Source organism: Phyllobates terribilis, unplaced genomic scaffold, assembly GCF_046119375.1.
Source record: "Phyllobates terribilis strain yellow unplaced genomic scaffold, ASM4611937v1 Scaffold_9__5_contigs__length_417890890, whole genome shotgun sequence".
Lineage (NCBI taxonomy): Eukaryota > Metazoa > Chordata > Amphibia > Anura > Dendrobatidae > Phyllobates > Phyllobates terribilis.
The window spans coordinates 117,525,967-117,552,744 of NW_027362769.1; the positions used below are offsets into that span (position 1 = coordinate 117,525,967).

The 26,778-nt window shown below is 46.2% G+C and overlaps 1 protein-coding gene across 1 annotated transcript in view; it reads right to left on the reverse strand.

Moving 5' to 3' along the window:
* The window catches only part of LOC141161740 (retinol dehydrogenase 7-like), a 30,114-nt gene extending 3,907 nt beyond the window's left edge, over nt 1–26,207 (reverse strand). Inside the window, exons 1-2 of the mRNA XM_073646999.1 lie at nt 25,901–26,207; nt 20,141–20,399 (exon numbers count right to left, since the gene is read on the reverse strand). Of these exons, the coding sequence (XP_073503100.1) occupies nt 20,141–20,399; nt 25,901–26,207 (566 nt within the window). The remainder of the gene's footprint in view (nt 1–20,140; nt 20,400–25,900) is intronic.
* Between the last annotated feature and the right edge of the window lie 571 nt (nt 26,208–26,778).

Below are 26,778 nucleotides of genomic sequence, written 5' to 3' on the forward strand. Positions count from 1 at the left end.
TCTCAGGTAAGGATGGAGTGTGGATCAGGACCCGACACCTGCATGCATTACACCACATTGCCGTGGGGCAGGGCGACCAATATGCCTCTGAGATGGGCACGACAGTCCCTGTCCCTGGCTGGAGTGGGGGGAGGGAACACTGAGGAAGGGGAACCCTGTAGTGCAGGAGCAGGGAGGAAGCAGTTCCTGGGTGCATTGAGAAGGGAGTATAAAAGGTGGGCACCATCTTAGTTCAGTGCAGAGAAGTCTGAGCAGAAGTGGCAGGGAGCAGGGGCTCTGCATGAGCTCTGCTCCGGAGGCGGGCCTAGTAACAGAGGCCCAGGCCTGGAAGAGGGAGAAGGAAGGAAGAGGAGCGGAGAAGGCTCCAGGATCGAGGAATGAAGGGATCCCAGGGGTGCGGACGGGCGAGTCGCCACCGCACGCCCGAATCCACCTGCGTGGAGGGGTCAGGCCAAAGGGGGAGACCGGTCCCCGAAACTAGTGGAGGCAGGAAACGACCCTCAGCTAGAAACCGGAGGCTGTGACATTTTATGTGGCGCAGCCCCTCGCTACACCCGCTAGGAAGGCACCACATAGGGTCAGGGAAACTGGCGCCAAGTTTACCAAGAGGAGGCCCGAGGCAGCCGGACAGAAGGGTTGGTAAGAAAGGCCAGACAAAGGACACACAAAGGGGGTCCTGTGAAGCGCTCCAAAGTTATCTGGGAGTTGTCTGAGCCCCTCACCTGGTGAGCACAGTACGACGTGGGCAGCCGTTACCTGCAGACGTGGTCTGGATAATAAGAACTGTGAGTAAAGGCCCTGGACTGCATCACTGACTCCGTGTCGTTACTGCTGCTGCCCTGCACCATCACCCCCATCCTCCGCATACACTGCCCTGAGGCTATACTCCTCCCGTGGGGAGTTATGCTACGCTCTGCTGCACCCACAACACCAGCCTCAGCGGTCTGCCCTGCAGCAGCGGTTCACTCTGACCGCAATCCACGGGTGGCGTAGTCGGACATTTAAACATCAAAACCACATAAATAGTTCCGCCACTGGTTTGACTGCCCTGAGCCATGGAACCGGGTCGCCGCCACGAAGACTACAACCACCAGCATCCACCAAAAAGGGTCCGGCTCCGGGTGTCCCAAGGCCCAGGGGGTGCATCAGAACATTTTCATCACCTTTCACAATCACCAATGGGACAAGGCAGGGATGTCCTCTGTCCCCTCTCTTATACATCCTAGTGACGGAGCACCTGCTCTCATCAATTCGCCATAACCCCAATATTAGGTGGATTGAGGTGGGAGGCACCGAGTACAAGTGCTCTCTATTTGCTGATGATGTCCTAGTATATATCACTCAATCACATATATCCATCCATGCTGTTATGGCTGAAATAGATCACTTTGTTACATGGTCAAATTTTAAAATCAATGCAGCGAAGTCTGAGGCCCTCGATGTCTCCCTCCCCAAATCCATACAGGATTCCATCCAGTCCAACTTTCCCTTTGCCTGGCCCTCACATGGTATCAAATACTTAGGAATTCCTATTCATAGAGACCTCTCCCATCTATGTTATCTTAATTTTGGGCCCTTTATTGAACAACTCCATACAGACCACGGTTGGCAAGTTAGAACTGTAAGATTCACTACGTGAACCACTGGTGTTTTGTGGAAAAGCACATGTACACTGCGTTCCAAATTATTATGCAAAAAGTGTTTAGGAGTGATAAGGGAAGAATTTGTTTGTTTGTCAGTTAAACTCATTGATGGTGATGTGTGTCAGGGCTCTTTATACCACTGTAAGCAATTGCAGACACCTGTGCTAATTAGTTTGGCAGGTGTGTCCAATGAAAGGCAAGACTACTTAAGAAGGCTGTCTCACATTATTAAGCAGCCTACATTTTCTGCCAAAATGGGAAAGAAAAAGGATGTGTCGGCTGCTGAGAAGCAACAAATTGTGGAGTGTTTAGGTCAAGGCATGACTACAATCAACATTGTGCGATGATCAGGATGAAGTGTCTTGGCAATCAAGAAGTATGTAGCTGATTCACAGTACACACGTGTGCGTGCTGATAAGGGCAAATTGAGGACTCTTTCCTACAGGCAATTACGTCAGGTTGAAAGAGCAGCGGCAAAAAAGCCTTGTCATAGCAGCAGACAAGATTTTGAAGCTGCTTGTGCCTCCAACGTCCCCCGAACAACAAGATGCAGGGTCCTTCAGAGGTTTGCAGCTGTGCATACGCCATCCTGTCGACCTCCTCTATCCACTTCACACAAGCAGAAACGGCTCCAGTGGGCCAAACATTACATGAAGACTGATTTCAAAACTGTTTTGTTCACGGATGAGTGCCGTGCAGCGCTCGATGGTCCAGATGGATGGAGTGGAGGATGGCTGGTTGATGGACACCCCACGCAAACACGGCTACAGCGCCAACAAGGAGGAGGTGGAGTAATGTTTTGGGCTGGAATCATGGGGAGAGAGATTGTCGGCCCCTTTAGGATCCCTGAAGGCGCTAAAGATGAACTCCATAATGTATGTGGATTTTCTCAAACAGCACTTCCTGCCATGGTTCAAGAAGAAGAACCGTGTATTTCACAGCAAGATCATTTTTCTGCATGATAATGCACCATCTCATGCTGCACATAAAACATCTGCATCTCTGGCTGATATGGGCATAAAAGGGGACAAACTTATGGTGTGACCCCCATGCTCCCCTGACCTGTACCCCATTCAGAACCTTCGGAGCATCATTAAAAGGAGTGTCTATGATGGCGGGAGGCAGTTCACATCTAAGCAACAGCTCTGGGAGGGTATTCTGTCCTCATGCAAAACAATTGAAGCAGAAACCATCCAAAACCTGAAAAATTCAATGGACGAGAGAGTTCAGAAGCTCCTTTCGAACAAGGGGTCCTATGTGAAAATGTAACATCACCTAGAATAAAGTTTTGAGTTGAAAACTGTTTGATTTCAGTTTCTAACAACCTGCTAATGCTTATAATTTCAAAAATGACCATTTTTTTGGTCTTTATTAAAATGAAAAGGTTGATCGAAAAGTTTGGGGGATCTAAGAGTGTGGCAACCCAGTAGTCATGATTACTTCGAATTCTGACAATATGAGGGTCATGTTGCAGGTAGTGCAGCAAGAACGCACTTATGTGTCTTGCGCATCTCGGAGCCCCAAAATTATTTTCCGGGCTAGATGCAGCTAAAAATTATTATTAATTTTAAATCTGGTGAAGCTTTAGTATAGATGGCCTAATAGGATCAGTGCTGCACACTGCTACAAAGCCCAAATTATTTTCCAGTCAAGATACAGATAAACATGATTAGTAATTTTAAATCTGGTGGAGCTTATTATAGATGGCCTAATAGAATCAGTGCTGCACACTGCTACAAAGCCCAAATTATTTTCCAGCCAAGATACAGATAAACATGATTAGTAATTTGAAAGCTTAAAACGGTTGGTAGGGTGATTTTAACCAATCATCAAGCTTTTACTCTCCCCAGGATGACACAAGGGTAGAAAAGTCGTTTCGGATCCATGATTTGTTCATCTTTATGAACGTGAGTCTGTCTACATTATCAGTGGAGAGCCGCGTGCGCTTATCTGTCAGCACACCACCAGCAGCGCTGAACACACGTTCAGACAGAACGCTGGCTGCGGGGCATGACAAGATCTCCAAGGCGTAAGTGGCTAGCTCCGGCCATTTATCCAGATTGGAAGCCCAAAAAGAGCAAGGGTCCAGTGACACAGTCATGGCTTCAATGTTTACTTGGAGATACTCCTGTACCATCATCTCTAGGCGTTGACTATGTGTCAGACTTCTTGTCTCCTGTGGCCTTGCAAAGGATGGGCTAAAAAAGTGGTGAAATGATTCCGCAAAATTGATGTTACCAGCAGATACTGTGGTTCTGTTACGGTTTGAGTGCTGAACACTTGACGGTCCCACGGTTGGCAAGTTGGAACTGTGAGATACACTACGTGCACCACTGGTGTTTTGTGGAAAAGCACATGTAAGATTCTGCAACAGTCTCTGCTGATACTCCTGCATGCGTGCATCCCTTTCTATGGCAGGAATAATTTCGGCAAATTTACTTTTGTACCGGGGATCTAACAGTGTGGCAACCCAGTAGTCAGGATTATTTCTAATTCTTACAATTCGAGGGTCATGTTGCAGGTAGTGCAGCAAGAAGGCACTCATGTGTGTTGCGCATCCAGGAGCACCAAGTCCCTGTTGTGTTGGTGGCGAGGTAACAATCATGCTTCCTTCCTCTGTCCTCTCCCCCCAACCTCGCACAACAGAAATGTGATCAAGGTCTCCCTCATCTGATGAGTCTTCCATCAGTTCGTCCTCCACTTCTTCCTGGGCTCCTGCACCTTCCTCACTAGTTTGGCTGCTACCATGCGCCCTGGTAAAACCATCTCCCCCACCCTCACATGCCTGCCGCCTTGGTGCTGCCGACCGTCTGGACCTTGCAGATGTTAGCCCTTCCGCATACAACTCCTCCTCCTCTACTTCCTCCACCTCCTCTTGTGCCACCACCTGACTCCGAATTCTGTTTAACATGTGCTCCAGCATGTAAATCACCGGAATAGTCATGCTGATAATGGCATCGTCAGCACTAAACATATTCGTCGCCATTTCAAAACTGTGCAGAAGGGTGCATAGGTCCCTGATCTGAGACCACTCCTCCAGCGTGATTTGCCCCACCTCTGGATCTCGTTGGCCCAGGCTATACGTCAGAACGTATTGCACCAGGGCTTGTCGGTGCTGCCACAGTCGCTGCAACATGTGCAGAGTTGAATTCCACCGGGTAGGCACATCGCATTTTAGCCGGTGAAGTGGCAGGCCCAACGACTTCTGTAGAGATGTAAGTCGCTGAGCTGCGGGATGCGAACGGCGGAAGTGAGCACACAGCGACCGTGCCCTCTGCAGAAGGCCATCTAGTCTGGGATAGTGGGCTAAAAATTGCTGGACAACCAGGTTCAACATGTGAGCCATACAAGGCACGTGTGTGACATTGCCCCGGCGAAGGGCCGCACCCAGGTTTGCAGCATTGTCGCACACGGTCTTCCCTGGTTTCAGGTCCAGTGGAGACAACCATTCATGAAATTGGTTCTCCAGAGCTGACCACAACTCCTCAGCTGTGTGACTCACATTTCCCAGACATTTCAAAGTAAAAACCGCCTGATGTCGTTGAGCCCTACTGCCAGCATAGTAAGGAGGTGTGCAGGATCCCTTCTGCGCAGTTAGAAAGCTTGTGGCATGACCAGACAGGCTTTGGGTGCAGGTGGAAGACCGAGAGGAGGTTGAGGAGGCAGAAGCAGTGGAGGAACTTTGACATAAAGAGGATTGACGCACAACTCGTGGGGACGGCAAGACTTGGACAGCAGCCCCTTGTCCTGCTGTCACCATAGTTACCCAGTGCCCAGTCAGCGACATGTAACGCCCCTGTCCATGCCTACTCGTCGAAGTGTCTGTGGTGAAATGCACCCTGTCACACACAGAGTTTCTCAAAGAAGCGGTGATGTTGTGTGCGACATGCTGGTGGAGCGCAGGCACACCTTTCTTTGAGAAGTAGTGCCGACTGGGCATCTGGTACTGGGGCACTGCGACGGACATAAGGTCTCGAAAATCCTCTGTGTCCACCAGGCGGAAAGGCAGCATTTCTGTAGCCAAGAGCTTGCAGATGGTGAAATTCAACCTCTTACCTTTCTCATGGCTAGGAGGAAATGGTCTTTTACTTGCCCACATCTGAGGGACCGAGGGCTGGCTATTGTGCTTAGACGGGGTTGATAAGGGTGTCCCCGGCAAACTGCCGGTCTGTGAGGAAGATGCAGGCGGACATGTTAGGTTGCCTTGATCCAAAGGTGGTGCTATCGATGTCGGACAGCGCTCAACACCAGCTGGTGTTACCACCTCCAAAGAAAATGATGACCTGCCAATCACGCTGGCTGTTGCGGGTAAAGAGGTGGCAGGTCTGCGCCCCAAAACAGGTGTGACTGCTGTTCTCCCAGTCACAGAGGATGAAGAGGCCGCGGATGCACAAGATATGGCAGACGGTGGTTGGCCCGGCCGGCTAGGCCGCATTGTAGCACACTGAGCTTCCCACTGCAACTTATGCTTCATGTCCATGTGCCGGTTCATGCATGAAGTACTCAAACTATGTATTTTTTGGCCTCTACTTAGCTTTTGCTGACAAATGTTACAGATAACACGAGTTGGGTCATCTTTATCGATCTGAAAAAATGCCCAGGCTATGCAAGGCTTAGCACCCATGAGACCTGAAGAGCCACCACGACTTGTGGTGAGAGGCAGAGTTGTGTTTGAGGATGCAGTTGTTGACGTGCTTCCAGTACTACGTCTCTGTCCAGGAAGGCGCAACCTGACCTCGTCGTCACTAGCATTTTCCTACACCTCCTCTGCTGACCTCATCTCTTGGCTGACTGCTGACTATGGGTTGACAGTAAGTGGGATCTCCAACATCATCATCATCACCCTGTGCGTTATCACACCCGTCGTCCTCAGAGCCAACCTGTTCCTGCCCTGACAAAAAACTAAAGTTGTCGCTCCAATCAGGTATTTGAGTCTTATCATTGTCTTCCTCATTGTCTCCACCAACAGGAGTTACAGTTTGGGAATGAGGGTCTACATTATGGTCAGAACCTTCTGCGTCTGGTCCTGGATCCGACTCATAAAGATTCTGGGCATCAGTGCAGATCATTTCCTCATCTGGATTCACAGAAGCGCTGGAGTCGACCTCTGATTCCCAGGCTATAGTATGAGTAAACAGCTCTGCAGACTCAACCATCTGTTCTACCTCATACTCAGACGGGCAGCTGGAGATTTGGGAGCTGTGAGGAAGCAAGTGCGATTGGGGTGACACCTTTGAGGACTGGAGTATTTGTGATGTTGAAGTTGATGTGGAGGAGAACCCACTTAAAGGAGCACTTGATATCCGTTGAAGCACCTGCTGTTTTTGTGCCTCATCTGGAATTTGTAGCGATTGGCGTGGCCGTAAGAAAGGGATCTTATCACATTGTCCGCTAAAAGAAGTAGACATTTTAGTTTGGCTGGAAGATGGTCTTTCTTCTGCAGATGTTACTGTTGCTTTAACACCTACCCCACGGACACAACCTTTTTTCCCCTTCCCAACACGCCTATTCCCCTTTCCACCAGCAGCAGGCCTTTTTCCACTCATTTTGGTGGTTAACTAATTCACAACTCTGGAGTTGTTTGCACAAAAAAACAATGGATGGGAACCGAGCAGAGCTGAGTGGCCAAACTGTGGTATTAGGCCAAAACTATTGGCTGCGTTAGATGGAGAAAAAATTATATTCGATTTGCAACCTGATGGAGGTCAGTATAGATGGACTAATAGAACAAGTCCCACACACAGCTAGAAGCCCAAATATTTTTTCAGAGGTAGATGCAGAAAAAAAATATATTCAGTTTGCAACCTGATGGAGGTCAGTATAGATGGACTAATAGAGAAAGTCCCACACACTGCTAGAAGGCCAAATATTTTTTCAGAGCTTGATGCAGACAAAAAATTATTTTTAATTTGCAACCTGATGGAGGTCAGTATAGGTGGACTAATAGAACAAGTCCCACACACTGCTAGAAGGCCAAATATTTTTTCAGAGCTAGATGCAGAAAAAAATTATATTCAGTTTGCAACCTGATGGAGGTCAGTATAGATGGACTAATAGAACAAGTCCCACACACAGCTAGAAGCCCAAATATTTTTTCAGAGGTAGATGCAGAAAAAAATTATATTCAGTTTGCAACCTGATGGAGGTCTGTATAGATGGATTAATAGAACAAGTCCCACACACAGCTAGAAGCCCAATATTTTTTCAGAGGTAGATGCAGAAAAAAAATTATTTTTAATTTGCAACCTGATGGAGGTCAGTATAGATGGACTAATAGAGAAAGTCCCACACACTGCTAGAAGGCCAAATATTTTTTCAGAGCTTGATGCACAAAAAAATTATATTCAGTTTGCAACCTGATGGAGGTCAGTATAGATGGACTAATAGAACAAGTCCCACACACAGCTAGAAGCCCAAATATTTTTTCAGAGGTAGATGCAGATAAAAATTATTTTTAATTTGCAACCTGATGGAGGTCAGTATAGATGGACTAATAGAGAAAGTCCCACACACTGCTAGAAGGCCAAATATTTTTTCAGAGCTAGATGCAGATAAAAATTATTTTTAATTTGCAACCTGATGGAGGTCAGTATAGATGGACTAATAGAGAAAGTCCCACACACTGCTACAAGGCCAAATATTTTTTCAGAGCTAGATGCAGAAAAAAATTATATTCAGTTTGCAACCTGATGGAGGTCAGTATAGATGGACTAATAGAACAAGTCCCACACACAGCTAGAAGCCCAAATATTTTTTCAGAGGTAGATGCAGATAAAAATTATTTTTAATTTGCAACCTGATGGAGGTCAGTATAGATGGACTAATAGAGAAAGTCCCACACACTGCTAGAAGGCCAACTATTTTTTCAGAGCTAGATGCAGACAAAAATTATATTCAGTTTGCAACCTGATGGAGGTCTGTATAGATGGATTAATAGAACAAGTCCCACACACAGCTAGAAGCCCAATATTTTTTCAGAGGTAGATGCAGAAAAAAAATATATTCAGTTTGCAACCTGATGGAGGTCTGTATAGATGGATTAATAGAACAAGTCCCACACACAGCTAGAAGCCCAATATTTTTTCAGAGGTAGATGCAGAAAAAAAATATATTCAGTTTGCAACCTGATGGAGGTCTGTATAGATGGATTAATAGAACAAGTCTCACACACAGCTAGAAGCCCAATATTTTTTCAGAGGTAGATGCAGAAAAAATATATATTCAGTTTGCAACCTGATGGAGGTCTGTATAGATGGATTAATAGAACAAGTCCCACACACAGCTAGAAGCCCAATATTTTTTCAGAGGTAGATGCAGAAAAAAATTATATTCAGTTTGCAACCTGATGGAGGTCAGTATAGATGGACTAATAGAACAAGTCCCACACACAGCTAGAAGTCCAAATATTTTTTCAGAGGTAGATGCAGATAAAAATTATTTTTAATTTGCAACCTGATGGAGGTCAGTATAGATGGACTAATAGAGAAAGTCCCACACACTGCTAGAAGGCCAAATATTTTTTTCAGAGCTAGATGCAGAAAAAAATTATATTCAGTTTGCAACCTGATGGAGGTCAGTATAGATGGACTAATAGAACAAGTCCCACACACTGCTAGAAGCCCAAATATTTTTTCAGAGCTAGATGCAGAAAAAAATTATATTCAATTTGCAACCTGATGGAGGTCAGTATAGATGGACTAATAGAATGATGCTATGCCCAAAAGATTTTTCTTCACTAGGTGCAGTAAAAAAATTGGTATTCTATACACAGGTGGTATATCTTGCAACACAGATAGGCTACTCCACTGACTAACACACTCTGCAATAGGCCAAAAAGGATTAGCTTTGCTACATTCAGCCAAATGCTGTGAAAAAAACTTGCACAGCACTGGCACAGACCTGCCTGGCAAAAACTGATAGGAACTGATGTAACCTAGTCCTGAAAAGGACTGCAATTACAATTAGTCTTTACTCCCACAATCTATCTATTTAAGAGCACAGACCTGCCTGATAAAAGTCGTAGGAAATGCTGTAACCTAGTCCTTAAAAGGACTGCAATCACAACTATTCCCTACTCCCAAGCTATCTGTAGATTTGTGCGAAAATTGGCTTGAAATTAACAAGGTATAGCGCACACAGCAACAGCGGTGCCGTCTAACACGCAGCTGCAGCAGTGAGAAAATGGTGGCGACGGGGAAAATGGCTTGGTCTTATAGGGCAAGGACATGTGACATACACTGCCAATGACACATGCCCTTGCTTGTGTGAAAAACAGCAGTTCGCTCCGTGTGTGCGCTGCTGATAGGCTGACAGACTGCACCTCCCCACTGCAAATGCGGGAAAGAGAAAAAAAAATGGAGATCTTCATTATTCCTGCAGAGATCCATCCCCTGCCCCTCCCCCCACCCCGCTGTACACTCAAACTGCGTAATAACATTAATTTTCATCATTACTGAGAAAAAATCCAGTTATGATTTTGGTGCACGAACAGTTATCGAACATAACCTCGAACAGCCGAATTTTTCTCAAATCGTTCGTGTTCGCCGAACGGCTCGAACACCGCCCAAAACAGCTCGAATTTGAGATTGGCGAACAGTTCGAGTAGAACAACGCTCATCTCTACCTCTGACAGTCTTTGTCCAGCGAAGGTTGGAGAATCCCAAGACATTAGGCCTGTAGGAGAGGCTGCCCTTGGCGTTAGTGTTTCCTCTTCACAGATGACCATGACTGTCTCCGTGGCAAGTGAAGGCCTCGGATTAACCGGAAGTTTCAGGCTTATAGCCTTGAAGAGTCGGTATCTGATTCCCGTCCGACAACTCCAGAAACCGGTTTGGGCATTATCGAAGGACGAGCCCTACTCAGAAACAGTCAAAATGTGTCTGTACAAATTAAGCTCCAGATTGGAGCATTACACATGAAGAAGTTCACATTCCAGGTGCTGTCTGGTTTACCCACAGGTCGTCCAGAGCCGAGAGATCTAGTACCCGCTCAGATCTGGGGATCCTGCATGGTGTTTCCTGGGGGACTGCTGAGGTGCAAGGGGTGTCCAGTCCCTATATCTTCAGGACAGTCAGCAGTTTCTTCTTCTTCTTCACCAGATCTGCTAGTCGCTGACTCGCTGTGCGCTGAAGTCTCCGAAGGAAGGGAAGCGGAGGCATTGTCCCCACACAGTCTCAACGATTGTATCAATGATCTGGCTTTAGGCACCGCCTCGCCTCGCAGACGTGTCATCTCAGAAACCAGACTGAAGTTGGTCCCTAAGCAAGGATCCTCCATCGCTAACAAATCTGGCAATAAGTCCATCAAAGCGGTGGCTACTTCCAAGTCTCTGCACCCCTCCAACCAGGCAGAGGACCTTCAGTTGCCTCCTGAATCCTCCAGGGTGCTATCTGATTACAAATGGAGAGAGACTTTTTTGCACCCTGTACCTGGTACTTCGCTCACTTCATCCAGTAAGCTTGGCAAAGTGTACGTCAAGGCGGTGGTTACCCCCGAGTCTCTGCACCCCTCCAACCAGGCGGAGGACTTCCAGTTGTCTCCTGAATCCCCCGGGGTGCTACCTGATAACAAATGGAGAGACTTTTCTGCACCCTGTACCTGGTACTTCGCTCACTTCATCCAGTAAGCTTGGCAAAGTGTACATCAAAGCGGTGGTTATCCCGGAGTCTCTGCACCCCTCCAACAAGGTGGAGGACTTCCAGTTGTCTCGTGAATCCCCCGGGTGCTACCTGATAACAAATGGAGAGACTCTTCTGCACCCTGTACCTGGTACTTCGCCAACTTCATCCAGTAAGCTTGGCAAAGTGTACGTCAAAGCGGTGGTTAACCCTGAGTTTCTGCACCCCTCCAACCTGGTGGAGGACCTCCAGTTGTCCTGTGAATCCTTGGGGTACTACCCGATATTAACAAGTGGAGAGAGATTTTCCTGTGTCCTGTTCCTGGTACTTCACCCACTTCCTCTGTTGCTGAGGATGGCTCCATGTGAGGAAGCATCCTAGTCAGCAAGATGGTAAAACCAGTTTCGTTCCCTCTAGTGGACAGAAGAGGTAATCTTCTTGAAGAGAAGGATCGGCCTCCAAATTCTCTGCAGGAAATCCTTGCTGGCTTGAAGAAGAGGGGGCGTAAAGGGGGGGGGTACTGTAACATCCCTGGTGGAGTGCTTGCATGGCTTACCATCTCCCACCTTGCAAGACCGCAATCTTACCTTTCAGGCCAGGCTGGACACTTTTGCTCCAGTACCTGCTGTTTGTATGTCTCTTGTCCGCTGGCTTAGGGCGTCGGCGCTGTTGCTTTCTGATTCTTAAAGCTACAGTGTGCGCAGTCCTAATGTGTCCCCAGCCTATTGCTGTGAGTCACTGGATACTTAAACCCCCTCCACCCAGTAAGAGATGCCTGATCAACACTTTCTTACAGTCTGTTCTGTGCAACTGTGAGTTGCCAGGTCCTGCCCTGACTCTAGTCTGTCTACCACCCTTGGGGCTGAGTACCCATGGCCTCTACCTGTACCTGTGACTTCTAATCAGTTTCTGCCACCCTGGGGGCTGAGTTCCCAGGCTCGTTCCTGTAGCTTGTTCCTGGTTCAGATCCTGTCTGAACAGTGTCCTAGTCCGTTACTTGTTTGTCTTTATGTCTGTATCTTCCCTCTTTCCTGCAGTATCTGAACCTGCACCTAACTCCAACTCGTTGTCTCTGTACTTCTGTTTGTGAGTTTTGTGTCCACTTGCTACTTCATTGTAAGTACCCTGTGTGTATCTTGTTCTGCTCATTCTGTTTCCCTCCCTCTGTATCTAACTCCTGTGTTCCAGCTATCTTCTTGTGTTTTCCAGTCTGTTCCATGTGAACAGAGCCCTGTCCTGTCTACCGCATCTGCGGGTTTTGCTTTGCTCTGCTTGCTCACCGCACCTGCGGTTTTGCTCTGCTTTGCTTGTTCACCGCATCTGCGGTTTTGCTCTGCTTTGCTTGTTCACCGCATCTGCGGTTTTGCTCTGCTTTGCTTGCTCACCGCATCTGCGGGTTTTGCTCTGCTTTGCTAGTTTACCGCATCTGCGGGTTTTGCTCTGCTTTGCTTGTTCACCACATCTGCGGGTTTTGCTCTGCTTTGCTTGTTCACCGCATCTGCGGTTTTGCTCTGCTTTGCTTGTTCACCGCATCTGCGGGTTTTGCTCTGCTTTGCTTGTTCACCGCATCTGCGGTTTTGCTCTGCTTTGCTTGTTCACCGCATCTGCGGGTTTTGCTCTGCTTTGCTTGTTCACCGCATCTGCGATTTTGCTCTGCTTTGCTTGTTCACCGCATCTGCGGGTTTTGCTCTGCTTTGCTTGTTCACCGCATCTGCGGTTTTGCTCTGCTTTGCTTCCTCACCGCATCTGCGGGTTTTGCTCTGCTTTGCTAGTTTACCGCATCTGCGGGTTTTGCTCTGCTTTGCTTGTTCACCACATCTGCGGGTTTTGCTCTGCTTTGCTTGTTCACTGCATCTGCGGTTTTGCTCTGCTTTGCTTGTTCACTGCATCTGCGGGTTTTGCTCTGCTTTGCTTGTTCACCGCATCTGCGGTTTTGCTCTGCTTTGCTTGTTCACCACATCTGCGGGTTTTGCTCTGCTTTGCTTGTTCACCGCATCTGCCATTTTGCTCTGCTTTGCTTGTTCACCGCATCTGCGGGTTTTGCTCCGCTCTGCTTGTCTACTGCACCTGCGGCTCTGTTCCTGTATCCCATTCTGTACTGGTCCCTATCCTGTCTACGTTCCTACTTGTCAGTACCCGCTTGTCTGCATGACAGCCGTGCCTCCCTGTGCCCACCTGTCTGCATGCCAGCCGTGCCTGCAAGTGCCCACCTGTCTGCATACCAGCTGTGCCTGTCAATATCCACCTGTCTGCATACCAGCCGTGCCTGCCAGTACCCACCAGTCAATATGCCAGTTTAACCTGCCTGTTCCTGCATTCCCCAGTGTGGGTCACCAACTGTGACCGGGGTCTGACCTGGAGTAGCACCTGGTCCCTCTGCTCGGTTCCTCCCTAGTTCACAGAGTCGACTGAGCCGCCGTGTGACCTTGGTCGGCTCGGGTTGATACTTAGTTACGCCCCTCCAGGCACTCCTCGGTTCATGGTACAGTGGGATCACTAATCAAGCTCACGCTAGTCTGCCCGGGCGTGTGCATAACATCCTGTACAAGCAGCAGGTAAAACTAGCAGGTGGTGAGATTGGTAATGTACGGGTGACAGACCCGATACCCATTGTGATTCCCCCAATGAGTGAAATGATGATTTGGTGTAGGGCAGCAATAGGTCTCAAGGGACGGAACTACCAGGCGGTAGTGGAGCCCACTAGCTCAGAACACACACCTACACTCCTATTTGCTAGAGGGGTAGTTGATGTACGCAATGGGAGGGTACCCGTACGTCTCCTAAATTGTGGGGAGGAGGAAGTCAAATTGCCACGATACGCCACTGTTGCCAGACTGTATACTGTGAATAATGATGCCATACACACAGTGGAATCCTTGACCCCACCGGATACAGTGGAGGACAATGACTCCGAAGCTCAGCTGGAGGAATGGTGTCAACAGCTCCATGTTTGGACTGACGCCACTCCTGTCCATCAAAAACACGGTGTCTACAGAGTGGTTCAGGAATATGAACAAGCATTTAGTAAACACCCACTTGATTTTGGAAGGGTTAAAGGGGTACAACATCACATACCCACCGGTAACCATCCACCCATTAAGGAACGTTACATATCCGTACCACCAGCACATTACCAAAAAGCCAAAGAAATGTTGCATGACATGAAATAGGCAGGGGTAGTAAGGGATAGCTGTAGCCCATGGGAAGCTCCCCTGGTCTTGGTCAGAAAGAAGGACGGTAGTATGAGGATGTGTCTAGATTATAGACAAATTAATCGAATAACACATAAAGATGCATACTCTTTGCCCCATGTAGAGGAATCCCTGGCTGCACTAAATCTGCCAATTACTTCTCCACATTGGATCTCACTAGTGGGTACTGGCAAGTCTCTGTTGCTGAGGAACACCAGGAGAAGACAGCCTTCACCACCCCGATGGGATTATGCGAGTTCAACAGTATGCCGTTTGGGCTCTTCAACACCCCCGGAACGTTCCAGAGGCTGATGGAGTGTTACTTAGGACACCGGAACTTTGAGACAGTGCTGCTGTACCTGGATGACGTTATCGTGTACTCGAGGACATATGAAGACCATCTGAAGAACCTGGCGGAGGTATTTGAGGCATTGTCCCGGTATGGGATGAAACTAAAACCTTCTAAGTGCCATCTGCTCAAGCAGAAGGTTCAGTACCTGGGACACGTGGTCAGCTCAGAGGGAGTATCACCGGACCTGGAGAAGGTCACTGCCATCCAGAAGTGGCCTGAACCGAGAAACATCAAGGAAGTACGTCAGTTTCTGGGACTGGTCGGGTACTACAGGAGGTTCATAAAGGATTACACCAAAAAGGCAGCACCTTTACAAGATCTCCTTGAGAGTCCAAGAGAGGTAAAAGTCCCCCTTTCCAGTGGGGTAAGGAACAGGTTGAATCCTTTGCAGTAATGAAGGAAGTCCTAACCGGTGAGGAAATCCTGGCTTACCCCGACTACAGCCAACCTTTCCTGTTATACACCGACGCCAGCAACGATGGACTGGGAGCTGTGTTGTCCCAGAAGCAAAACGGCAGAGAAAAGGTAATTGCCTATGCCAGTAGGAGGCTTCGCCCTACTGAGAGGAACCCGGAGAATTACAGTTCCTTCAAGCTGGAGTTCCTGGCCTTGGTCTGGGCTATCACTGAAAGATTCAAGCATTACCTAGCCTCAACTAAATTTACAGCCTTTACCGATAATAACCCCTTGACACACCTAGAGACAGCCAGGTTGGGAGCCATGGAACAGTGTTGGGTAGCCAGGTTGTCGAATTATTAGTTCACAATCAAGTACCGGGCAGGTCACATGAACACCAACGCTGATGCTCTGTCAAGAATGCCCCACCAGTCGGACACCGAGGATGAAGTGGATGATCTCGAAAAAATTGAGCTACCTGCTTTCCACAGAAATGGAATGGTCCACGAGAAACACGCCTCCAGAAGACATCATGGTAGGATGCTGAATCCTTTACCTCATCACAGCAGGAAGGAGACCCAGGACAGTGACCCGGTTGTCAGCCTCATCAAAAGATTGATAACCCAAGAAGGTTCTCACCTGGAGAAGGATGCTCCCCCACAAGCCAAACACCTGTGGAATGAGAGAAGCCGGCTGTTCATCTACAGAGAGAAGCTGTGCAGAAGGTATGTCAACCCCAAGACCCATGAAATGGTGTGGCAGATTGTTGTACCTAGGGTAGATATCCAGATGGTGTTAGAGGCCTACCATGACCAAGCAGGTCACTTTGGCTGGAAGAAGTGGGAAACCCTGCGGAAGGACCGGTTCTATTGGGTTGGAATGCGGAGTTCCATAGAAAGGTGGTGCCGGAATTGTGGGCCCTGTAGCCTCAGAAGGAAAGACTACGGCAGCCAGAAAGCACCCTTGCAGTCCATCAAAACAACCCAACCCCTGGAGATTGTCGCTCTGGATCATGTCAAACTGTCGCCCAGCAAATCAGGCTATTCCTATGCCCTGACCATGGTGGACCACTATTCCCGGTTCCTGGTGGTAGCCCCTGTCAAGGATCTGACAGCAGAAACTGCAACAAGAACGTTCCAAGCCTACTTCTGCAAACCCCATGGATATCTGGACAAGGTGCTAACAGATCAAGGCCCTGCTTTTGAAGCTGAGCTATTCAAGGAATTCTGTCACCTGTATGGATGCAAGAAGATCCGGACTACGCCATATCATCCGCAAACCAACGGTATGTGCGAGAAAATGAATAACATCGTTATAGACCTGTTAAAAGCCCTATCTTTGGAAGAGAGGAACCAGTGGCCAGACAAACTACCTGACCTAGTGGACCTGTATAACCACATACCTGTGAGTTCTACTAATTGTACCCCAGCGTACCTCATGAGAGCAAGACCTGGAAAATTGCCCATGGACCTGGAACTCGGAGTGGTAGAACCTGCTGCAGATATGTCCACTGAAGATTGGGACACAAGTCGGCAAGAGCAGTACAGGAAAGTACAGGCCTGTGTCGAAGACAGCCTAAACAAGGTGAGGGAAAGACAAGAAGAGCAGTATAACAAACATGCACCAGCAGAACCCTTGGCACCAGGAGAAACAGTGCTAAAGCGGAAAAGAAGAGGTCACAAGCTCCATGACCAGTGGGAAAGAGAGCCCTACACAGTGCTGAATTCCAAATTTGACAACACCAAAACCTGCCTGATCAGCAAGGATGGAGGTAAAATGACCGCAACAGTCTCAAGAGACCACTTGAAATTGTGCCAAGGTCTACTGAAGACACCGGAGGAAGAAGCACCTCTTGTAATCCCAGAGAAACCCAAGGAACATGTACTTCATACAGTTCTAGGAGACTTCCCTGCGGACTGACCTCAACTTGATGGAGCAGTTATTATACCAGTAATACACTTTTGTTAACCACCAGAAGAGCCACCACCACAAGCAAAACCTGTGAGCGCCCTAGAAAAACCTGCTCAGGAACAGGAAGAGTCCCCAGTAAGAGGAGGATCACCCGTTGAGGCAGAGCATGAAGGCCCAGTAAACAGTGTACTTTCCAGTCCCATAGAGAGATTGAGGCAGTTTTACAATCTACCAGCACGTAGATCTGATAGGTCAACAGAGAATGCATGCACAGACACCAGTATCACCCCAGTGCTACGAAGATCCACACGCAGCACACAAGGCCAAATCCCTGCCAGGTATAGAGAATAAGCACAAAGTGCCTACATTGTAAATAGTTACCCAGTTGGGTATTGCCTACTGTTATTTATTGTGTTAACTGAAAATAATGTGTTCATTTAATTACCCGTAAGGGTATAAAGACTGTAGGTTATGGACGGTGAATAACCGAAAAACTTTCCCTTGTAAATAGTTGCACTTACCAAAGTGCCCCCTTATTTATTTCATATTAAAAAAGACCACAGAACAAAAACCCGTTTGGTGTGGCCGAAGACGTGGTCCAAGACCTGGATCACCTATGCCCTGTAGCCACGCTCAGGGCCTACCTTGAGGGTTTTCAGGCGGGTCCCTCATGCTCCTGTTGTTACACTTTCATCAGCGAAATGGACACCTGGTGGCGGGACTTATTGTAACATTGTTATTGCTGTTATTATTATTGTTATTGCTGTTACCTGTTTTAAAAAAAAATGCTTCAGTCCAGGAGTACTGAATTGTACTAGGGGGGAATGTGGCACCCTGCTGCTACAGGTACCACAGGACCCAAAAGGGTGCATGGACGGACTTCTCCACAAGAGGCCCTCACTACAAACAAACACCTCCACCCTTCCACCTCAGACCACCAGAGGGAGCCCTGTTAGGGATATATATATGGAGAGTGGAGTTAGGCAGTGAGTTAGTTCAGTTCAGACAGAGAGGAAGTCTGAGAGCGTGCTGGCGCTGAGACCAGTGAAGGAGCAGCACATCTGCTGCTGTGTCCTGAGGGCCCCGAGTGTGGCCGGAGGCAAAGAGGAGAGGAGAAAGGAGTTAAGGGGGCAGAGGAGCATCACAGGCTCACCCCAGAATACAAACCGGACACCGGGTCCGTGCCTACAGGGTCCTCTACACCCAGTAGGGACTACCAGCATACCAGGAGGATTACAGATCCCTGGTCGACCTGAAGCTAAACCCTTTACAGGACTAGGAACCATGAAGGCCCCAGCGTCCAGGGATAGTGGTTGCCAGAGACAGGTCCTACTACCAAGCGACAGGTGAGAGAACAACACCACACAGAAGCTAGGCCCAGTTTCAGGTTGGCCAGGAGCTTAGAGAGAGGGAGAAACGGACCAGGAGGCCTTATACCTGCTCACTGAGTAGAGTCCTGAAGTGCACCCTTCCTACCGAGTACCCTGGACCGTACCTGACATCTGCCACCGTGAAAAGGTACTGAAGTGAATCTCCTGTCTCTGTCAATTACTCCTGCTGCGCCATCTCTTCTGCACTACAACGCCCAACATCACAATCTGCCCTAACACCTGCCCCGGGGGCCCGCACTGCCTGTGGGGAGCAGAAACATCCCAGCTGCCATCCCATCACCCCCCGAAGGTCTGCAGCAGCGCCGGCAACCGTTACCGGGAACCACAGGTGGCGTCACGAGATAAACTGTACACTAAAACCCCTTTTCAAGAGAGACCCCAGAGTACGGGCCCGGGAGCCGACTGCCGTGACATCCTAAACAAGGTAAAGGGCCCGGGTACCGAGTCCCCTATATCCCCCTGGGTGAGACATTTACAGCAGAGTTTTTGCTCATTTTGTTTTTATCTCAGGTTTTGTCTGTTTAGTGGCCAGTGTGAATATGTGCCTACACGTTGCATGCATACCAACTTATATTCCAGTTCATCTCTTTGGGTTTTTGAATTCCAATAATGCAGTATAGACCTCACTGCCTTTTAATGGGATTCATTGTTTTAAGTGCAGATGCTCTGTCGTTATTGCCGTCAAGTGTTAATAGAATCCTTGATATATAATAAAGCAAGTGAACATAGCCAAAGTAGCTTAAAGAAGACTTTTCACCAGGTGAAAAGTGGCCAGTTTTTGCTCATATCTTATTTCCGCTGATCTCTTGAGTATGCTATTTTTTTTTTAATCCGCCATACGGTTCCAGAGATATGGGCCTTTTTATTTTATGCTAATTTTATGGTCTTTAGAAGGGGGTAGGCTTATAGGGTGATGAAGCATAAAGACATGTCCCCAGAGAATCCTGTGTAGTCTTGATAGAATCCCTGTTTTCACTGCTGTAGATGTAGAAGTGTTCAGAATGCTCAGCCGTGTGTAACCCCGCCCACACAACTGGGCGGGGTTACACACTGCTGCCAATCAGTGGTGGGGGCGGGATTACACAGATTAGCCTGACTAGTCTGCATGTGAGACCTAGTTCTGCAGTGATAATCTCCTGCTGATAAAGCACTGATTGTAATGAAACTACAGCACACAGCCTAATAAGTGACATATCATTGTAATCAGGCTCTCTTGCCCTATATTATACTGCTTTCAGATTGAATAGAAAAAAGCTGCTGACAGATTCCCTTTAAATTAAAACCAGGCCTAAAGGCAAAAGAGCTGACTCTTGGTTACAGATTAAGACAGTCTCAAACATTACTGGAATCAACTTGTCATGGCTGAAAATACAAGTAGTGACAAATGCTACATAAAAAAACATAATTAAGAGGTTTGTTCATCTTCTATGTTTTCGACACATTGTTGCTTTTGACCTACAAACACACAAATGCTCATGAACACTTCTGCCCGATCCAGTTGCCCCCCCTCCCAATGCCGTGTTCCAACATGTTCCAGGATTTGAGAACATAAAATAATGAAGAATTTTGTAAAAACAAATATGTTGTTATACGGAGAAGACACATAAAAGTATAATGTACAGTTATAAACCCAACTCACCTCAAACTATCTGAGAAAGATTCAACGCCACATTTTGATAGACAGTAGCCGCCACCTCCAAAAGCCAATCTCCCCATCACACTGGCCACATTGACGATCCTTCCACGGCTCCTCTTTATTAATGGCAGGAACTTTATTGTGACCTCAATTAGTCCAATAAGATTTACGTCAAGAACTCTGTGGAAGTCCTCCATGTCCAACCAGTCAGTAGGTCCAATTGGAGTGGCTCTTCCTGCATTATTCACCAAACCATACAAACCTATGGGCACAAAAGCATTTTATAAGCTCACAAATTCATATTTGGGGCTACATAGAGCTTCGATGTAGAGTCCTTCTAAAAAAAGGTCAAGATGTGTAAAGTTCATTTATATGACAATTAGGTCTATTTTTACATGCACAAATGGCCCTCTTGTCCCAAGACTGAGAAAAGGGCATTTTTGCTCCCCTATAAGCTAGGTTGCAGTAAGGTAAGGAGCCTCAGAAAGGACACCTATAAGAGTATGTTGTGTTATACACTGTGTGCAGAATTATTAGGCAAGTTGTATTTTAGAGGATTATTTTTATTATTGATCAACAACTATGTTCTCAATCAACCCAAAAGACTCATAAATATCCAAGCTTAATATTTTTGGAAGTTGGAGTTGTTTTTTTTTTAGATTTGGCTATCTTAGGAGGATATCTGTTTGTGCAGGTAACTATTACTGTGCAGAATTATTAGGCAACTTAATAAAAACCAAATATAATCCCATCTCACTTGTTTATTTTCACCAGGTAAACCAAGATCAGTCCACAAAATTTAGAAATAAACATTTCTGACATGCAAAAACAAAAAACAAAAAAATTAGTGATCAATATAGCCACCTTTCTTTATGATGACACTCAACAGCCTTTCATCCATAGATTCTGTCAGTTGCTTGATCGGTTTTCGATTTTCCCTCCCTGTAGATCTCACATTTTATGATGGACCACAGGTTCTCTATGGGGTTCATATCAGATGAATAAGGGGACCATGTCATTATTTTCTCTTCTTTTAGACCTTTACTGACCAGCCACGCTGTGGAGTAGTTGGATGCATGTGATGGAGCATTGTCCTGCATGAAAATCATGTTTTTCTTGAACAATACCGACTTCTTCCTGTACCACTGCTTGAAGAAGTTGTTTTCCAGAAACTGGCAGTAGGTCTGGGAGTTGAGCTTCACTCTATCCTCAACCCGAAAAGGTCCCACTTTGATGATACCAGCCCATACCAGTACCCCACCTCCACCTTGCTGGCATCTGAGTCGGAGTGGAGCTCTCTGCCCTTTACTGATCCAGCCTCTGGCCCATCCATCTGGCCCATCAAGAGTCACTCTCATTTCATCAGCCCATAAAACCTTTGAAAAATCAGTCTTAAGATATTTCTTGGCCCATTCTTGACGTTTTATCTTATGTTTCTTGTTCAAAGGTGGTAGTTTTTCAGCCTTCCTTACCTTGGCCATGTCCCTGAGTATCGCACACCTTGTGCTTTTTGATACTCCAGTAACGTTGCAGCTCTAAAATATGGCAAAACTGGTGGCGAATGGCATCTTGGCAGCTTCACGCTTGATTTTCCTCAATTCATGGGCAGCTATTTTGCGCCTTTTTTGGCCAACACGCTTCTTGCGACCCTGTTGGCTATTTGCCATGAAACGCTTGATTGTTCGGTGATCACGCTTCATAAGTTTGGAAATTTCAAGACTGCTGCCTCCCTCTGCAAGACATCTCACAATTTTGGACTTTTCAGAGCCCGTCAAATCTCTCTTCTGACCCATTTTGCCAAAGGAAAGGAAGTTGCCTAATAATTAAGCACACCTTATATAGGGTGTTGATGTCATTAGACAACACCCCTCCTCATTACAGAGATGCACATCACCAGATTTACTTAATTGGTAGTTGGCTCTCAAGCCTATGCAGCTTGGAGTAGGACAACATGTATAAAAAGTATCGAAGTGATCAAAATATGCATTCACTTAATAATTCTGCACGCGGTGTATGTCATAATAGCCCGGACATCCAGCTAGAATTATATAAAATCTTCATCTACTGCTTGATGCAGGGACCTGGGCAAATAGAGACGAGTCGCTGTCGCACGTGACTTGCATTGACGTCCATGGAGCGAATTTGCATGTGACTCAAAATTCAACATGTTTGGATTTATTTGCGAAGGTTGCACCATAGTCATTCACAATGTGACCCCCATGCTCTAACATTAGATGCAAAGTCATATGTAAAATCATTAGCTTCATGTTATGCACACAGTACCCTCAATAGAAGGAAAACCTAAAGGTCTTGTGATAATATATTGGAAATGGTGGAAATATCCTACAATTACTGTAATGGCAGCAACAAAAATATCAAGTCAAATGAGAAGCAAAAACAGAACTTAATATAACTTTCAGGATTTAACTCACAAACATATATTAAGTATATGGACATGCTGCCCACGTTTTCCCTTGAAGAAACAAGTTTTGTTGTGAAGTGTGTGGTGTAATGTGAAATGTCATGTAAAATGTAAAGAAGTGTTAATAATATGTAATGTGAACTGTGTTGTGTATTGTGAATTATGATGTGCGTTACATATGTGTAGTTTGACTATGGGAACAGTTAGAATTAATGTTTGGGACTAGCGCACAGTGGCTGGGGCCAGTGTAAGGGAAAGTGATTGTTTCCTGCTAGAAAGACAGATAGGGCCTGGAGTGTGTAGTGACTGGACTACAAGGTCACAGGTGAACAGTGCCGCATTCAACGGTGTCCATAAATGAGAGGAGACCGAAGAGAAGGGATAGCGAGATCCTGAGCATAAGTGACACGGTGGTTTTCCGGAGACGGGTCCTAGGAGAAGATGTCTAGCTACGAGACCTCGAGCTTACAACACTGGAAGGTTATGCGCCTAAGCAGGACTGAGTACGTGGAACTAGTGAAGGGTCCCAATCGAAAGTTCCAGGCACCAGTAGTGGAAAGAGGATGCGGAACTGCAGAACAAGTAGATAACACTTGTTGATCAAGGCTGTAGTGTTAAAACTGGGTTGTGGTGAAGAAGGGAGAAACAGTGGACATAGAGATCCTTGGAGTAAACTACAGAAGAAGGCAACTGTTTGGAAAATGCTTCAAGTTAAAAAGAAAACGTTCTTAAGACTTTGTACCTGCTATCCCTTGTAAATAACCTTTACCAAGTTATCATTTAGTAAAGACTTTATTTTTGAATGGTGGTCTCTCTCAGTGAAATGTGAAACATCTGGTCCTGGCAAACCCACAACAGTGGTGACATGCACAGGCATAAGGCCCTCACAACACAAGTTCACACACCCAGCGAGGACCTCTGCTATCATGTAACGTGCCAGAACGCAACAGACGATTGCCTCTCCCACGGCTACCGCCCCATCCCACATTACACATGTGAAAATAAGAAACATAATATATGTTATCAGAGGAGTACGCTTCTTTCTCCTCCTGTTCTGATCAGTCATTCTCAAAATTCTTAACTTATACAGTACAGACCAAAAGTTTGGACACACCTTCTCATTTAAAGATTTTTCTGTCTTTTCATGACTATGACAATTGTACATTCACACTGAAGGCATCAAAACTATGAATTAACACATGTGGAATTATATACTTAACAAAAAAGTGTGAAACAACTGAAAATATGTCTTATATTCTAGGTTCTTCAAAGTAGCCACCTTTTGCTTTGATGACTGCTTTGCACACTCTTGGCATTCTCTTGATGAGCTTCAAGAGGTAGTCACCGGAAATGGTCTTCCAACAATCTTGAAGGAGTTCCCAGAGATGCTTAGCACTTGTTGGCCCTTTTGCCTTCACGCTGCGGTCCAGCTCACCCCAAACCATCTCGATTGGGTTCAGGTCTGGTGTCTGTGGAGGCAAGGTCATCTGGCGTAGCACCCCATCACTCTCCTTCTTGGTCAAATAGCCCTTACACAGCCTGGAGGTGTGGTTGGGGTCATTGTCCTGTTGAAAAATAAATGATGGTCCAACTAAACGCAAACCGGATGGAATAGCATGCCGCTGCAAGATGCTGTGGTAGCCATGCTGGTTCAGTATGCCTTCAATTTTGAATAAATCCCCAACAGTTTCACCAGCAAAGCACCCCCACACAATCACACCTCCTCCTCCATGCTTCACGGTGGGAACCAGGCATGTAGAGTCCATCCGTTCACCTTTTCTGCGTTGCACAAAGACACGGTGGTTGGAACCAAAGATCTCAAATTTGGACTCATCAGACCAAAGCACAGATTTCCACTGGTGTAATGTCCATTCCTTGTGTTCTTTAGCCCAAACAAGTCTCTTCTGCTTGTTGCCTGTCCTTAGCAGTGGTTTCCTAGCAGCTATTTTACCATGAAGGCCTGCTGCACAAAGTCTCCTCTTGAGAGTTGTTGTAGAGATGTGTCTGCTGCTAGAACTCTGTGTGGCATTGACCTGGTCTCTAATCTGTGCTGCTGTTAACCTGCGATTTCTGAGGCTGGTGACTCGGATAAACTTATCCTCAGAAGCAGAGGTGACTCTTGGTCTTCCTTTCCTGGCTTCCTTTTCCTCATGTGAGCCAGTTTCTTTGTAGCGCTTGATGGTTTTTGCAACGGCACTTGGGGACACTTTCAAAGTTTGCCCAATTTTTCGGACTGACTGACCTTCATTTCTTAAAGTAATGATGGCCATTCGTTTTTCTTTACTTAGCTGCTTTTTTCTTGCCATAATACAAATTCTAACAGTCTATTCAGTAGGACTATCAGTTGTGTATCCACCTGACTTCTGCACAACACAACTGATGGTCCCAACCCCATTTATAAGGCAAGAAATCCCACTTATTAAACCTGACAGGGCACACCTGTGAAGTGAAAACCATTTCCAGTGAAGCTCATCAAATGAATGCCAAGAGTGTGCAAAGCAGTCATCAAAGCAAAAGGTGGCTACTTTGAAGACCCTAGAATATAAGACATATTTTCAGTTGTTTCACACTTTTTTGTTAAGTATATAATTCCACCTGTGTTAATTCATAGTTTTTATGCCTTCAGTGTGAATGTACAATTTTCATAGTCATGAAAATACAGAAAAATCTTTAAATGAGAAGGTGTGTCCAAACTTTTGGTCTGTGCTGTAGGTAAAATCTGTCTTCAGTGAAGACAGATTTTCCCATTACTGTGATAGGAGATGGCAGTTGGTGCTCATAAAGTTCTATGGAACTTGCAGCAGAATATGTTTCTGCCTCTAGCTCCTTCCTCCTCCATTGAATTTTAATAACGCCAACTGTCACCTCTTTCACTGAATCCAGATTTTACCCTTGAATTGAAAGCAAAAGATCAGTCCAGGAGCAGAAAGAAGCACATTTCACTGATAAAATACATTACAAAGTTTCTCATTTTCATGTGAACTATTGATTTATGAAATAAAAAAACAAATGATGATTACTTTTTAAGGGCAAATCCAGGATATGGAAGCAACAAAATTATCATCAAAACACTGAATGCAAATGGTTCATTAAGAAGATATTCAGGCAGCACAGATGGTGAAGAGCATTATATCTGCTGCTTCCCCGCTGCCTGACTTTATATAAGGACATCGCTAACTGGAAAGTGTCCAGAAGAAGGACCATAAACTAAAGCAGTGGTCTCCAACGTGCGGAGGTGAAACTACAACACTCAAGTCACTGCCTCACTGTCAGGACATGCTGGGAGTTATGGTGTTAGACATTGGAGAGTATAAGTTGCATACAGAGATAGAACATTTTACCTTTACCGCCTGTCTCCTCGTCCACAAATGTCACAGCGTTATCGATACTCTTGGGGTTCGTGACATTTAATAAGACCGTTTTCAGCGACGGAGACGTACAAGCCTTTAAGTCTTCGCTCCCTTTCTCCGTCAGACAAGCAGCAATGATGGAGAATCCTCTCTTGTGAAGTTTTTGCGCCAATAGATTTCCAAATCCCGAGTCACAGCCTGTGATAAACACATATTTGCCACGAACATCTTTGATTTTTAAGTTGTCTCTAACGGACCAGCAAACAAACAGGAAGACGATGGAAGTCAGACTTCCCATTAATGCTGGATGCACAATCCAAAGCTAGGAAAAAAAATAATTGGAATAGTCAGCGAATGTATTCAAGCATTAAAAAAAGTATCAAAAAAATCTAATGGCGGTAATTGTCTTTTATAATATGCTTAACTTGCACTAAATTAGATAGTTACCTCCTTAAATCTGTCAAGCAAATCTTCCTCTTCCTCGCCCTGCAAATGCAAGAAAGAGAAAAAAATAAAAATAAAAAACGTTATTCAAGTAATGTCATAGAAAGGCCACATCTACATAAAAAGAAGTCTCAAGCCGAGCGACGAGAACTAAACACAGCTCGTTACAACAAAAACCTCTGCTGTGCATCATCGTAATGTCGCATTGCTGGAATTTCATTTAAAGAAAGTAGCGCGCAGAGGGAGAAACCTGAATAATGGATAGTTAATGTGTAAAGTAAAAAATGCTTTCTTAAAGAAAGCGGGGATCTAAAGGGTAAGATTTCTCCTTGTAGAGAGTGACATTCCAGGTCGGGCATGCCAGTATGAGGAGACTTAAATCCTTTGCATGATCCTCTGGGAAACTAAATATGCAAATTGTCTCT